The sequence below is a fragment of the Aquarana catesbeiana genome, linkage group LG08 (genome assembly GCF_042186555.1).
Source record: "Aquarana catesbeiana isolate 2022-GZ linkage group LG08, ASM4218655v1, whole genome shotgun sequence".
In the NCBI taxonomy this organism is placed as follows: Eukaryota; Metazoa; Chordata; class Amphibia; order Anura; family Ranidae; genus Aquarana; species Aquarana catesbeiana.
Window position 1 is genome coordinate 32,604,654 of NC_133331.1, and position 15,831 is coordinate 32,620,484.

The 15,831-nt window shown below is 46.3% G+C and overlaps 1 protein-coding gene across 3 annotated transcripts in view; it reads left to right on the forward strand.

Moving 5' to 3' along the window:
* Nucleotides 1-15,831, forward strand: part of STK32C (serine/threonine kinase 32C) — a 436,616-nt gene that overhangs the window by 403,439 nt on the left and 17,346 nt on the right. For all 3 annotated transcript variants that reach the window (XM_073595673.1, XM_073595672.1, XM_073595674.1), the window contains one exon: nt 6,164-6,293. In XM_073595673.1, the coding sequence (XP_073451774.1) occupies nt 6,164-6,293 (130 nt within the window). The remainder of the gene's footprint in view (nt 1-6,163; nt 6,294-15,831) is intronic.

A 15,831-nucleotide genomic window follows, 5' to 3' on the forward strand; every position in this document is an offset into this window, starting at 1 on the left:
ACAGTATACACAAACATGTTTCTATTGGCTGAGAAGGTACTGGAGAGGTGGGGCAGCTATAATCTCTGGATTTTTAGACCAAAAGGAGGTCGGTAAGGAGTGTAAAAACAAAACACAGATTTATACATACTGTCCCTGGTTTTACTGAGGCTGGCAACCCTGATGGGGCCCCCTAGTGGCCCAGGGCCCTCAGGCAGTGCCCAAGTGGCTCAATGGTCAGTCCGCCCCTGGTCCCGGCACCGTTATGATTACTTTGGGAAGCTGGCTGTGACTGCTTGCAGCTTCGCAGCTGGAGTCCCACTGCACATACGTGAGCCACTCTGCGCTTTGTGAATGGTGCCGCAGCCTTCTGCGACGTGTCCCAAAAGAATGCAGTGGAAGGGGCAAACTTCCACTTGGATCGCCACAGTAAACTGACTGAAAGTGAGAGCAGGTACCTGTCAAAACCAGGTACCTGCTCCCCCCCCCCCCCCCCCCCGAAAAGAAAAAAAAAATACCAAAACTTAAAGAGGAGGGTGGAGGAGGCAGACAAGCGGAACTTCCCTTTTTGCCATGGCCTCAATGCTTAGCTTCATAGTGCAGCAATTTTAACTTGACAAGTTTCACAGGCATTATCACCTGTCAAACCTGCCCATTGAGCTCAATGGGGTTGCACAGCAGCCACAAGCCAAGTGCTTGGCTTGCGGATGTGACACAGTAAAATTGACACAGCAAAATTCCTATTCGGCTGGAAGAAAAACACATTCAGGAGGCAGCATTATCACCTCCTGAACTAACAGTGGGATGGACATAAAAGGGGATTAAATACCGGGAGTTTTATTTAAGTACTTTATTTAAGTAAGTTATTTAAGTACAGAGTACAGGGTTCAGGTGTGCGCTACGTACAGAGTTCAGGGTTTAAGTCTGTGCTACATACAGAGTTCAGGGTTTAAGTTTGGGCTACATACAGATTGCAGGTTTCAGGGGTGCGCTGCATACAGAGTGCAGGGTACAGGGGGGCTCCCTTTTCCCCCAAATCACCCCCTTCCCCAGTACAGTGCTCTACTCCCATCCCCAAATCCTCCTCATTGACAGTACCTGATAGAGAACTGCGGCTGCAGAAGAGCAGGATAGGTTACTCAGGAGGAGAGTGTATAGTAGCTGCGGGGCACGTTGGCACAGGCTTCAGGAACTGTTGCCGCCAGACAATCACCGGGTTCCAGCTACTTTTCTATGCAGAGGGGTGGTACGCAGAGCACTGTGGAGATCACTCAACAGCTGGAACTAGAGGAGCTATCACTGGTTTTTACAAACTATCAGTAAATTTACTGATGGTTGGCAACCCTGCTATAGTTACAGTATGTTCATTATTAGTAAAGGTTCCCAGAAACCTCAAAAATATTTCAAGGGTCATTCCAGGGTAGAAAGGTTGACAAAAGTTGATATACAGCCGTCGCCAAAAGTTTTGAGAATGACACAAATATTAATTTTCACAAAGTCTGCTGCTTCAGTGTTTTTAGATCTTTAAGTCAGATGTTACTATGGGATACTGAAGTAGAATTACAAGCATTTCATAAGTGTCAAAGGCTTTTATTGACAATGACATAAAGTTTATGCAAAGAGTCAATATTTGCAGTGTTGACCCTTCTTTCTCAAGACCTCTGCAATTCACCCTGGCATGCTGTCAGTCAACTTCTGGGCCACATCATGACTGATGGCAGCCCATTCTTGCATAATCAATGCTTGGAGTTTGTCAGAATTTGTGGGGTTGTTTTCTTTCCCCTCCTCTTGAGGATTGACCACAAGTTCTTGATGGGATTAAGGTCTGGGGAGTTTCCTGGCCATGCACCCAAAATTTTGATGTTTTGTTCCCCAAGCCACTTATGCCTTGTTTCCACTGAGAGGATCGGTTCGGTACGGTACACTATGCTATTTTGAGTGTTTCCATTATGAAAGCGGTCCATACAACCGAACCGCACCATTCTGGGTCCTGCTTCAGATGTGGGGCCATAGAAAAACGTGTGATGCCATGCTAGGCATTTTTTCTAAACCCACGTATGGCCCCTGGCGGTCCAACTTGCAGTGGAAACGCTCACCTGAATAGGCCGGACCATTCTAGGCCTTCCAAACTGTACCGACCCGAAGGCCTTCCAAACTGTACCGACTCAGTGGAAACGAGGCATTAGTTATCACTTTTGCCTTATGGCATGGTGCTCCATCATGCTGGAAAAGGCATTGTTCGTCACCAAACTGTTCTTGGATGGTTGGGAGAAGTTGTTCTCGGAGGATGTTTTTGTACCATTCTTTATTCATGGCTGTGTACTTAGGCAAAATTGTGAGTGAGCCCACTCCCTCGGCTGAGAAGAGACCCCACACATGAATGGTCTCAGGAGGCTTTAATGTTGCCATGACACAGTACTGATGGTAGCGCTCATCTTTTCATCTCCAGACAATGTTTTTTCACAATGCCCCAAACAATAGGAAAGGGGATTCATCAGAGAAAATGACTTTACCCCAGTTGTCACCAGTCCATCCCTGTACCTTCTGCAGAATATCAGTCTGTCCTTGATGTTTTTCCTGGAGAGAAGTGGCTTCTTTGCTGCTCTTCTTGAAACCAGACCACCCTCCAAAAGTCTTCTCCTCACTGTGTGTGCAGATGGACTCACACCTGCCTGCTGCCATTCCTGAGCACGCTCTGCACTGGTGGTGCCCTGATGCCGCAGCTGAGTCAACTGTAGGAGACGGTCCTGGCACTTGCTGGACTTTCTTGGGCGCCCCGAAGCCTTCTTCACAAATGCAGCGGAAATGTTTTTTATGGGATTAAGTTCATTTTCATGGAATTAATTGCAATTCATCTGATCACTCTTCATAACATTCTGGAGTATATGCAAATTGCCATCATAAAAACTGAGGCAGCAGACTTTGTGAAAATGAATATTCGTCTCATTCTCAAAACTTTTGCCCATGGCTGTAGATGAAAGCAGAAAACTTGGGAATAGGGTGACTTCCAAAAAGAAAACATGAGTATCTGAATGCTCGTCTTTTAAGGCTCAGCTCACACTAGTGCGGGCCATGTGTCCTGCATTTGCTCAGCCCATTCAAATGAATGGGCTGCTGTGCCACGTGAAACGCACAAAAAGGGTGCATGCACCTTTTTAAAAACGCGGCTGCAGGAAAACCGCATGGTCAAAAAGACCCACAATCACAACCACTCGTAATTGCACTGTGGGCTGAGATGCGTGTAGGTGCCATTCAGGATGAATGGCAGCCCCGCACCTCTTGCAAGAGAAGTGCGATTTGGCTGAGGGTGAGGGAAAACACGTGCACCTGGATGGTTCTCAACCAGAGAATGTTTGTGAGAATCTTATTCTCCACTTTATAAGGCCTAAGGCCTGGTTCACACTAGTACAACTGCGATTTTATCCAGTTTGCAATTTGATTACGTAATGCAACTGCAGTATGACATGGTGCATTTTTAATACATTTTTGATGCATTTTTCATACTACTGGGATTTCTGCAGGAGGAGGTAAACAGTTGAGAGAAAAATGCACTAGAGTCACATCAAAAACATACGTAGATGCATTTTTTATGTGTTTCTATTGAAGTCTTTGAGGCACAAAATCACACTGCATTGCACCAAAGTAGCACAGGACCTTTCCCCAAAGTTGCATCACAGTATTGTTGCATTAATGTGAACAAGCACCATTGAAATGAAGGTGATTTCTGTTATCATTTTCAATTCAAGTTGCATCTGAAAGCGCATCATTGTGAACCAGGCCTAAGTGTTGGTCTCTACAGTTCTACCTGTAGATAAAATCAAACACTTTTCAGATGATACAGTATGTGTGTAACTGTATAAGAATGATGTAAGTTCAAACCCTGTTTTAGACATATTCACCTTTGACTCCTTGTGATAAGCCTATTTGTAGCATGTCGATATGCAGAGCTCTAGGCCGTTTTCTAAGACTTTTGTTTACATGTAAAAATCTGTATTTTTTTTGCTAGAAAATTAGTTAGAACCCCCAAACATTTTTTTTTTTAAAACAGAGACCCTAAAGAAACAAATGGTGGGTTTTGCAATTTTTTATCTCACAGTATTTGTGCAGCACTTATTTTTTTTTATTTTTACACTGTTGCTTTAAATTTTTTTATTTTTATTTTAGCACTTTTATTGCTGTCACAAGGAATGTAAACATCCCTTGTGACGGCAATAGGCATGTGACAGACAGGTACTCTTTCTGAAGAGATCTGGGGTCTATAAGACCCCAAATCCCTCCTCTGCCCTTAAAAGCATTCCAACACACCAAGATCGGTGTGTTGGAATGCTTTTGATTTTTGAAAATGGTGCTGTTGAAATTGGGAGAAACCGGAAGTGATGTCAGGTCATCACTTCCAGGTTACTAGGGTTGCACTGATACTGATACCGGTATCTTTATCCATGCCGATACTAAGCATTAGTACGAGTATATGTATCAGTACATGTTCAAATGCGTGATACCTGAAACCTATACTTTCAGGCTCGGTTTTTTTAAGCTGTTAGCTTCACAGATAGCTGAAATGTAAAAAACAAACAAACAAAAAAAAGCCGGCAATTATTTGTTGGGTTGTAAACCTTCATGTTTTTTTCACCTTAATGCATCCTATGCATTAAGGTGAAAATACACCTGTCAGTGACCGGCCCCCCCGTTTTACTTGCCTGAGCCCTCCAACTTCACCCACGGGGATGCGCCGTCTCTCTGCCTGGGGTTCTTGGCTCTTGATTGGATAGATTGATAGCAGCGTAGCCATTGGCTCCCGCTGCTGTCAATCAAATCCAATGACGCAAGTGGCGGGGGGGGGGGGGCGGGGCCGAGTCCTGCATTCGGCAGCTAGGGATGCCAAATGTTGGACTGGGGAGCGCGACCGCAAGGTAATCCCCCGGGAGAGCGCCTCTCCTAGGGGGTATCTGATGCGGGGAGGAGCCGCGAAGAGGAGGATTGGGGCCACTCTGTGCAAAACGAGCTGCACAGTGGAGGTAAGTATGATATGTTTGTTATTTAAAAAAAAAAAAAAAAAAAGGCCTTTACAATCACTTTAAGGAGCGGGGCCGCTCATTCAGCTGTCAGTGGGATGTCCCTGTTGACAGCTGAAGTGTAATGAAGTCCTGGAAATTGGAGCTGTCACAAAAAAAAAAGCAGCCAGGCAACGTTTATCAACAACATTGGCTGAAACAGATAGATAAAAAGAAATATTGTTTCTCTTTGTATCTTTCTGTTTATTCATCTACTGAATAAAGAGATTTTTGTTCCTCTGTTTAACCAGTTATTAACACTTAATTTACTCTAATCAACCATAATTAACTCCTTATTCTGCTTCTCCTTTTAATTATTATTTTTCTACTGTTTTTTTGTTGTTGTTGTTCTATTTCATAAACTATTAATAATTAAAACTTTTTTTTGTTTGCTTTGTTCATTATATTCATATTTCATATATATCATATATGTCATATTTTGACAACTTTAACATATATATACATTGGAAAAAGCGGCAAAAAAACCCAAACTTTTTAATGCTTTGTACCATTGCTGACAGCTGAATTGTAAACAAAACAGTTGCCGGTAGGTATCGGTAATTGGTATCAGTGGGTACTAAAAAAAAAGTATCGGTACTCATACTCATTGTGAATAAAAAAATGGTATTGGTGCATCTCCACAGGTTACCATAGCTGAGAGCCAAACAAAGCCAATCCAGTCTTTGTTCGGTTCTCCGGTCAGCTGGCAGAAGCCCTGGCTGGTCAATCAGGACTCCCGGTGAGACGGGAGATCCCAGTAAAACCACGGAAGGTGGCTTGTAAATGCAATCCGGCGGCTAGTTCCACAGAAGTGGATGGAGTATTGTAAGCAATCCAGTGGCTAGTTAGCCGCCAGGATTGCTTTTACAAGAAAGCCGACCATCGCCTCTAAAAAAACTACAGAGATCATCCCGGTATAACCACTTTAAGGCTAGCCACGGACGGGTCTCTGGTGGGTATGTCACTGGTTGGTAATGAAAATTATTTCAGGGATTCTCTGAGACCTGGACATTTTTTCAAGGGTTCCTCCGGGGTTCAAAGGTTGTGAAAGAAGGATAAGAGGGTTTTAGCAGACTCCCAAGGCAAACATTTAGCTCTGGCTAAAAATAAATATATTTTTTTTATCTTTACAGCTCTTGACGGTAAACCCTGAACATCGCTGCTCTTGCCTACTTGATATTCAAACATCAACATATATAGCAGATGTTGTCTGGGAAGATATTCTGGAGAAGAAAGTGGAACCAGGTTTTGTTCCAAATGCAAGTAATTTCTTTCTATGAATACTCTTTGCTATACCAGTTACATGAATTATATGTGAGCAAGGTGAGTAGATGAGTGAGTAGAAGTGTCTAAAGATGAACAGTAGGCAGATATAAAAGATAGAAGTTGATGCAGCATTGTATTTATTATTACACAATTAGATGTATTTTTTTAATACAGGAAGTGTAAATAGCTGAATTTGACTTTCTATGAGTCATTATACTACCCTATATAATAGAGCTCAGACTGGGAGAGGGAGAAGTAGTACAAGGAACCAGAGATTCAGTGCTTACGTGCTAATATGAACCACTACTGCTGTTTCTTCTTCACTTGTCTAGACAGAGGATGGAGAAGAGGCAGGACTTGTGAGTGTTAGGCTGGGTTCACATATATGCAAATTGGATGGGTTTTACCCCGCATCCAATTTGCATAACATGTGAGTGTGACCAGCTTTTCAATGGAGGCGGTTCACACATGTCCGGGGCGGCTGTGATGTCAATTTGAAAAGGGTCCTGTGTGTTTTTGGGTCCAGTTCAGGTGCGAATTCAGGAAAAAATTCTCACCTAAATCGCACCTGAACAGGTGAACACAATCGCACAGAATACCGGACTGTAAACTGCAGCTAGACCTGTGTGAATCCAGTCTTAAAGTGGTGTTCTGGCCAAAATTATACTTTTTAAATAAAAATACCCCTATAATACACAAGCTTAATGTATTCTAGTAAAGTTACTCTGTAAACTAAGGTCTGTTTTGTTAGTTTATAGCAGTAGTTTGTTATTTTATAAACTTACAGCAGGCCGTGGCCATCTTAAGTGTGGGCATCTGAAGCCAGACTGTATTTCTTCCTGGATCTCATACTTGCAGATCTCGCACATGCTCAGTGCAGCACAAGCAGTGTAATAGGTTTCGGGTCAGGTTTCCATAGCAACAGCAGTGTCAGAGGCAGTGGCGTAGCGTGGGTTGTCAGCACCCGGGGCAAGGCAAGTGATTTGTGCCCCCCAACCTGCGGACATTTAGCGCTCCCCAAGTCCCTTCAAATACAATAGTACTGACCTACCTGATTCCTATACTGACCATTACACTGAGAACTACACTGTCCACTACACTACATTGTCCACTACACTGTCCACTATACTACACTATACTGACCACCATACTACACTGTCCACTATACTACACTACACTGACCACCATACTACACTGACCACTATACTACACTACACTGACCACCATACTACACTGTCCACTATACTACACTACACTGACCACCATACTACACTACACTGACCATCATACTACACTGTCCACCATACTACACTACACTGACCACCATACTACACTACACTGACCACCATACTACACTGACCACCATACTACACTGACCACCATACTACACTGACCACCATACTACACTACACTGACCACCATACTACACTGTCCACTATACTACACTGACCACCATACTACACTACACTGACCACCATACTACACTGACCACCATACTACACTATCCTACACTGACCACTATACTACCCTACACTGACCACTATACTACCCTACACTGACCACTATACTACACTATATTGACCACCATACTACACTGTCCACTATACTACACTGTCCACTACACTACACTGACCACCATACTACCCTACACTGACCACTATACTACCCTACACTGACCATCATACTACACTGTCCACTATACTACACTGACCACCATACTACACTACACTGACCACCATACTACACTACACTGACCACCATACTACACTACACTGACCACCATACTACATTATACTGTCCACCATACTACACTACACTGACCACCATACTACACTGACCACCATACTACACTACACTGACCACCATACTACACTACACTGACCACCATACTACATTATACTGTCCACCATACTACACTGTCCACCATACTACACTACACTGACCACCATACTACACTACACTGACCACCATACTACACTACACTGCATACTAAACTACACTAACCACTATACTATACTATACTATACTATACTATACTACACTAACCACTATACTGACCACCATACTAAACTACACTGACCACTATACTACACTGTCTGTTATACTACACTGTCCACCATACTACACTGTCCACCATACTACATTATACTGACCACCATACTACACTGTCCACTATACTGCACTGACCACCATACTACACTACACTGACCGCCATACTACACTACACTGACCGCCATACTACACTACACTGACCGCCATACTACACTGACCGCCATACTACACTGACCGCCATACTACACTGACCGCCATACTACACTGACCACTATACTACACTGTCCACTATACTACACTGACCACCATACTACATTATACTGACCACCATACTACACTGTACACTAGCACTGACCACCGTACTGTCCACTACACTACACTGACCTCCATACTAAACTACACTATACTGACCACTATACTACACTAACCACTATACTACACTATACTGACCACTACACTACACTGTCCACTATACTACACTGTCCACTACACTATACTGACCACTATACTGTCCACTACACTAAACACCATACTAACCACTATACTACACTGACCTCCATACTAAACTACACTATACTGACCACTAGGGATGAGCTTCGTGTTCGAGTCGAACCCATGTTCGACTCGAACATCGGCTGTTCGATCGTTCGCCGAATTGCGAACGTTATGGGCCGTTCGCGCTAAATTCGTGTGGCGCGTCACGGCCCATAATTCACTGCGGCATCGCAGTGCATTGCTGGCTGATGATTGGCCAAGCATGCACTATGACCCGCATGCTTGGCCAATCACAGCGCCGTCAGTAGAGAGAGCTGTAATTGGCCAAAGCCAGGGTGGCTTTGGCCAATTATGGCTCAGGGGATTTAGTACACACCCCACACTATATAAGGCCGCCTGCACGGCGGCCCTGTGTAGTGTGTGTTCCGGTGTGCTGAGAGATAGAGAGAGAGAGAGACAGTGTCATTTGATTTGAGTTAGATAGATTAGGCAGAACAGTCAGTCAGTTAGCTGCACTTACAGTGTATTGTGTATATATATGCATCCCAGGTGTTGCATATATATATATACACTGTATTCAGTTTAGCTAGATCCGTTCCTGTTATCTTCTATCTAGACTATTTACATTTAATGCAGTGCGTCCTGCTCACAGTGTTCAGCTAGATCCGTTCCTGCTATTTACATTTAGTGCAGTGCGTCCTGCTCACAGTGTTCAGCTAGATCCGTTCCTGTTATCTTCTAGACTATTTACATTTAGTGCAGTGCGTCCTGCTCACAGTGTTCAGCTAGATCCGTTCCTGCAATTTACATTTAGTGCAGTGCGTCCTGCTCACAGTGTTCAGCTAGATCCGTTCCTGCTATTTACATTTAGTGCAGTGCGTCCTGCTCACAGTGTTCAGCTAGATCCGTTCCTGCTATTTACATTTAGTGCAGTGCGTCCTGCTCACAGTGTTCAGCTAGATCCGTTCCTGTTATCTTCTAGACTATTTACATTTAGTGCAGTGCGTCCTGCTCACAGTGTTCAGCTAGATCCGTTCCTGCAATTTACATTTAGTGCAGTGCGTCCTGCTCACAGTGTTCAGCTAGATCCGTTCCTGCTATTTACATTTAGTGCAGTGCGTCCTGCTCACAGTGTTCAGCTAGATCCGTTCCTGCTATTTACATTTAGTGCAGTGCGTCCTGCTCACAGTGTTCAGCTAGATCCGTTCCTGCTATTTACATTTAGTGCAGTGCGTCCTGCTCACAGTGTTCAGCTAGATCCGTTCCTGCTATTTACATTTAGTGCAGTGCGTCCTGCTCACAGTGTTCAGCTAGATCCGTTCCTGTTAAATTCCTACTGACCGGCAGGCTTGTCTGGTTACAGTATATAAAGCTACCTGAAGAAAATTACAGGTGTTCTATTTGATCCTATTAGTACCACGGTCAGGCAGCTAGACTATTTACATTTAGTACAGTGCGTCCTGCTCACAGTGTTCAGCTAGATCCGTTCCTGTTATCTTCCTACTGACAGGCAGGCTTGTCTGGTTACAGTATATAAAGCTACCTGAAGAAAATTACAGGTGTTCTATTTGATCCTATTAGTACCACGGTCAGGCAGCTAGACTATTTACATTTAGTACAGTGCGTCCTGCTCACAGTGTACAGCTAGATCCGTTCCTGTTATCTTCCTACTGACAGGCAGGCTTGTCTGGTTACAGTATATAAAGCTACCTGAAGAAAATTACAGGTGTTCTATTTGATCCTATTAGTACCACGGTCAGGCAGCTAGACTATTTACATTTAGTACAGTGCGTCCTGCTCACAGTGTTCAGCTAGATCCGTTCCTGTTATCTTCCTACTGACAGGCAGGCTTGTCTGGTTACAGTATATAAAGCTACTTGAAGAAAATTACAGGTGTTCTATCCCAGCTTAGTGCAGCTACAGGCCATTAGTATGTCTGGAAGGCCAAGAAGGAGAGGCAGACAGTCACAAGCCAATAAGAGAGGGCAAGCAGGCTCTGTGTCTAGTGCTGGTCGTGGAGACGGTGCATCCTCATCAGCACGTGGCCATGGGACACGCTTGGCCTTTTTTTCGGCAGCTGGCCATGTTGAGCCGCAACATGCGGAAGACTTGGTCGAGTGGATGACCAAGCCGTCCTCATCCTCCTCATCCTCTCTCACCCATGCCCAGGGTGCTTTGTCTGGCAAAGCAGCGGCCTCTTCCCTCAGCTCAATGTCATCAGTGACTCCTTCCCTAGCTCCACCATGTCCTCATGAGGATTCCCTCGAACTGTTTGACCACAGTGTTGGGTACATGCTCCAGGAGGATGCCCAGCGTTTGGAAGGCTCTGATGACGATACTGAGCTCGATGAAGGCAGTAACATGAGCGCGGACAGAGGGGGTGCCCAAGAAGGACAGCAATCTGGCAGTCATGCTCCCCCTGCTGCAGCATACTGCCAGGTTTGCTCCAGTGATGAGGAGGGAGGGGATGATGAGGTCACTGACTCAACGTGGGTGCCTGATAGGAGAGAGGAGGAGGAGGAGGAGGAGGAGGAGGAGGAGGCGGCAGCACATCACCAACGAGGCAGGATGCCCTCCAGGGGCCAGCCTAAGGGCAGCACATTGACTGCATCACACCCCAAAGCTCCACATGTGCAGGGCGCTGCAGTCTCTGCGCGTTATTCAAAAAGTTCTTTGGTGTGGGCCTTTTTTGAGACGAGTGCATCAGATCGCACCGCTGCTATTTGCAACATATGTCTCAAGCGTATCTCGCGTGGCCAAAATATCTCCCGCTTGGGTACCACATGCTTGACCAGACATATGTTGACCTGCCATGCAGTTCGTTGGCAAGCGTATCTAAAAGACCCACACCAAAGAACAAAGAGGATCTCTCCTTGCTCCTCATCAGCTGAGATTTCCAACCCCACTAGACCTTCAGTCCTCTCTGAGACCTGCAGTGAGAGGAATGAAGGTGTAGAATTAGGTGTGTCACAGCCAAGTACTTGTGGGCAATCTGCTTTTGGTACACCGACGTCAGATTGTACCAGGCAAATTTCCCTGCCCCAGCTGCTGCACCGCCGAAAGAAGTTTGCTCCCAGCCATCCACATGCCCAGCGGTTGAATGCTAGCTTGGCAAAATTGCTAGCACTTCAACTGCTGCCTTTTCAGTTGGTAGACTCTGCCCCCTTCCGTGAGTTTGTGGAATGTGCGGTTCCTCAGTGGCAGGTACCCAAACGCCACTTTTTCTCACGGAAGGCGATTCCGGCTCTCTACCGGCATGTGGAAGGCAATGTCCATGCCTCGCTGGACAGGGCGGTCAGCGGTAAGGTGCATATTACCGCTGACTCATGGTCCAGCAGGCATGGACAGGGACGTTACCTAAGTTTCACGGCGCATTGGGTGACTCTGCTGGCAGCTGGGAAGGATGCAGGACAAGGTGCAGTAGTGTTGGAGGTTGTTCCGCCACCACGCCTCCAAAATGCTGATTGTGACACACCTCTCTCCTCCACCCCCTCCTCTTCTTCTTCCTCCATGGCCTCTTCCTCGGAACCAGCGGTGCTCCGTAGGCGTTCAAGGGGCTACGCAAGTACGCAGGCCAAAAGATGCCATGCGGTGCTTGAGCTGGTGTGCTTGGGGGACAGGAGCCACACTGGGGCAGAGGTTCTGTCAGCTCTGCAGGGGCAGGTTCAGAGGTGGTTGACGCCACGCCAACTTAAGGCAGGAATGGTGGTTTGCGACAATGGCACCAACCTCCTCTCTGCCCTCCGACAGGGACAAATGACCCATGTGCCCTGTTTGGCTCACGTCCTTAACTTGGTGGTGCAGCGGTTCTTGGGCAGGTACCCGGGCTTACAGGATGTCCTGAGGCAGGCCAGGAAAGTCTGTGTGCATTTCCGCCGGTCATATAATGCCAGTGCTCGGCTGACGGACCTCCAAAAGGAGTTTAACCTGCCCAAGAACCGCCTAATCTGTGACATGCCCACCAGGTGGAACTCAACGTTGGCCATGCTGCAGCGGCTGCACACGCAGCAGAGGGCCATCAATGAGTACCTGTGCGACTATGGCACCAGGACAGGGTCAGGGGAGCTTGGTTTTTTTTCCCCACGCCAGTGGGCCATGATCAGGGATGCATGCACTGTCCTGTCACCATTCGAGGAGGCCACGAGGATGGTGAGCAGTGACAGTGCATGCATCAGTGACACTGTCCCCCTTGTCCACCTGTTGGAGCACACGCTGCGTGGAATAATGGACAGGGCACTTGAGGCAGAACAGAGGCAGGAAGAGGAGGACTTCCTTAGCTCTCAAGGCCCCCTTTATCCAGACAGTGTTCCTGCGTGCCCGCCGATCACACAGGAAGAGGACGAGGAGGAAGAGGAGGAGGAGGAAGATTGTGTCAGTATGGAGGTGGAGCCTGGCACTCAGCATCAGCAGCAGTCTTTAAGGGATCAGTCCCAAGAAACACATGGACTTGTACGTGGCTGGGAGGAGGTGGCTGCGGACCATGTCGTTCTTAGTGACCCAGAGGACTCCGGACCGAATGCCTCAGCAAACCTACGCTGCATGGCCTCCCTGATCCTGCAAAGCCTGCGTAAGGATCCTCGTATTCGTGGTATCAAGGAGAAGGACCAATACTGGCTGGCAACCCTCCTTGATCCACGTTACAAGGGTAAGGTTGCGGACCTTATCTTGCCATCGCAGAGGGAGCAGAGGATGAAACATCTTCGGGAGGCCTTGCAGAAAGGTCTGTGCAACGCGTTCCCAGAGACTGGGAGGTTACAAACTCCTGTTTCTGGACAACGTGTTGCTGAGGCTTCGGTCAGTCAAAGAAGGAGCGGTGGAGAAGGTGGCTGTCTGACCGATGCGTTCAGACAATTTTTTGGTCCGCAGCCCCAAGGTATGATCGGTTCCAGCAACCATCGCCAGCGTCTGTTTTACATGGTGCAGGAATACCTAGGGGCAAGATCAGACTTGGACACCTTTCCCACCGAAAATCCTCTGGGTTACTGGGTCTTGAGGATGGATCACTGGCCAGAGCTTGCACAGTATGCAATTGAGCTACTGGCCTGTCCTGCATCCAGCGTTCTTTCGGAACGCACATTCAGTGCTGCTGGAGGCGTGGTAACCGATCACAGGGTGCGTCTGTCCACCGACTCGGTCGATCGGCTGACCTTCATAAAAATGAATGAGTCTTGGATCACCACCAGCTACCAAGCACCTGATGCTGATGTAACCGAATAATTTTTTTTGAAATCTCAGATCCCTTCAAAGACTGCCTATGCTGATGCTGAGTGACTATCCCTGAGTAATTATCCTCTTCCTCCTCAATCATCACGCTGATAGCTTGTAAGAACATTTTTGGTTCTGGGCGCCACCACCAGTGCCTAAGGCACAATTTTTCAGCCCCTGTTTAACAGGGGCGTGTAATTACAATTTTTGATGTAATACTTTGCAGCAGGGCTCGTTCCTGCATTCCAACTAGAGTGTCTGTGAGGGGTTGCAGTGTTGTGGCACCAGCACCAGTGCCTAGGGCCCAATTTTTCTGCCCCTGTCTAACAGGGGCATGTAATTACAATTTTTGATGCAATACTTTGCAGCAGGGCTCGTTCCTGCGTTCCAACTAGAGTGTCTGTGAGGGGTTGCAGTGTTGTGGCACCAGCACCAGTGCCTAAGGCCCAATTTTTCTGCCCCTGTCTAACAGGGGCGTGTAATTACAATTTTTGAAGCAATAATTTGCAGCAGGGCTCGTTCCTGCGTTCCAACTAGAGTGTCTGTGAGGGGTTGCAGTGTTGTGGCACCAGCACCAGTGCCTAAGGCCTAATTTTTCAGCTCCTGTTCAACAGGGGCATGTAATTACAATTCTTGATCTAATATTTCACAGCAGGGCCCTGTGAGGGCTTACAGTGTTGTGGCCACAGCAACACCTAAGGCCCAAATTTCTGCTGAGTATATAGGGCAGGACCCTACTTTCAAACATCTAACTTACAAACGACTCCTACTTGCAAACGGAAGGAGACAACAGGAAGTGAGATGAAATCTACCCCTAGGAAGGGAAATTCTCTCCTGTAAGAGTTAATATGGGAAAACAATTTCTCCTTTCCACTGATGCTTTCCAATCCTTGTTCCACAAAAAAACCCAAATTTTCAAAAAACATTTTTCATTGGGACAAAAAAGTGAGGTGAAATCTTCTGAAGAGGAGGAAAGACAGCAAAACAAATGTCACAGGGGTGATAACCCTTCCCTATGTTTTCCAAAAAGCTTAGAAAAGATTTTTTGGCTGGAGCTAAACACGTTAAAAATGTTCAAAATTACAAACAGATTCTACTTAACAACAAACCTACAGTCCCTGTCTTGTTTGCACCGCCTGTATACTGCTGTTCAGAGTATATAGGGCCTGGTGGCCCCACACCTTTCCTTATTTTAATTTGGGTGCGGGGTTCCCCTTAATATCCATACAAGACCCAAAGGGCCTGGTAATGGACTGGGGGGTACCCATGCCGTTTGTCTCACTGATTTTCATCCATATTGCCATGACCCGACATGACATTAAACCCGCAAGCAGTTTTAAATGAGATTTTTTCCTTTAAAAATGACATTTGGTGCAGGGACTGTTCTAAACATGGGAAACACGCGTCACTTTACAGGCATACTATAGACACCCCCCAGGTACGATATTTAAAGGAATATTTCACTTTTTTTTTTTTACTTTAAGCATCATTAAAATCACTGCTCCCGAAAAAACGGCCGTTTTTAAAAGTTTTTTTTGCATTGATACATGTCCCCTGGGGTAGGACCCGGGTCCCCAAACCCTTTTTAGGACAATACCATGCAAATTAGCCTTTAAAATGAGCACTTTTGATTTCGAACGTTCGAGTCCCATAGACGTCAATGGGGTTCTAACGTTCGTGCGAACTTTCGGTCCGTTCGCGGGTTCTGGTGCGAACCGAACCGGGGGGTGTTCGGCTCATCCCTACTGACCACTATGCTAACCACTATACTGACCACCATACT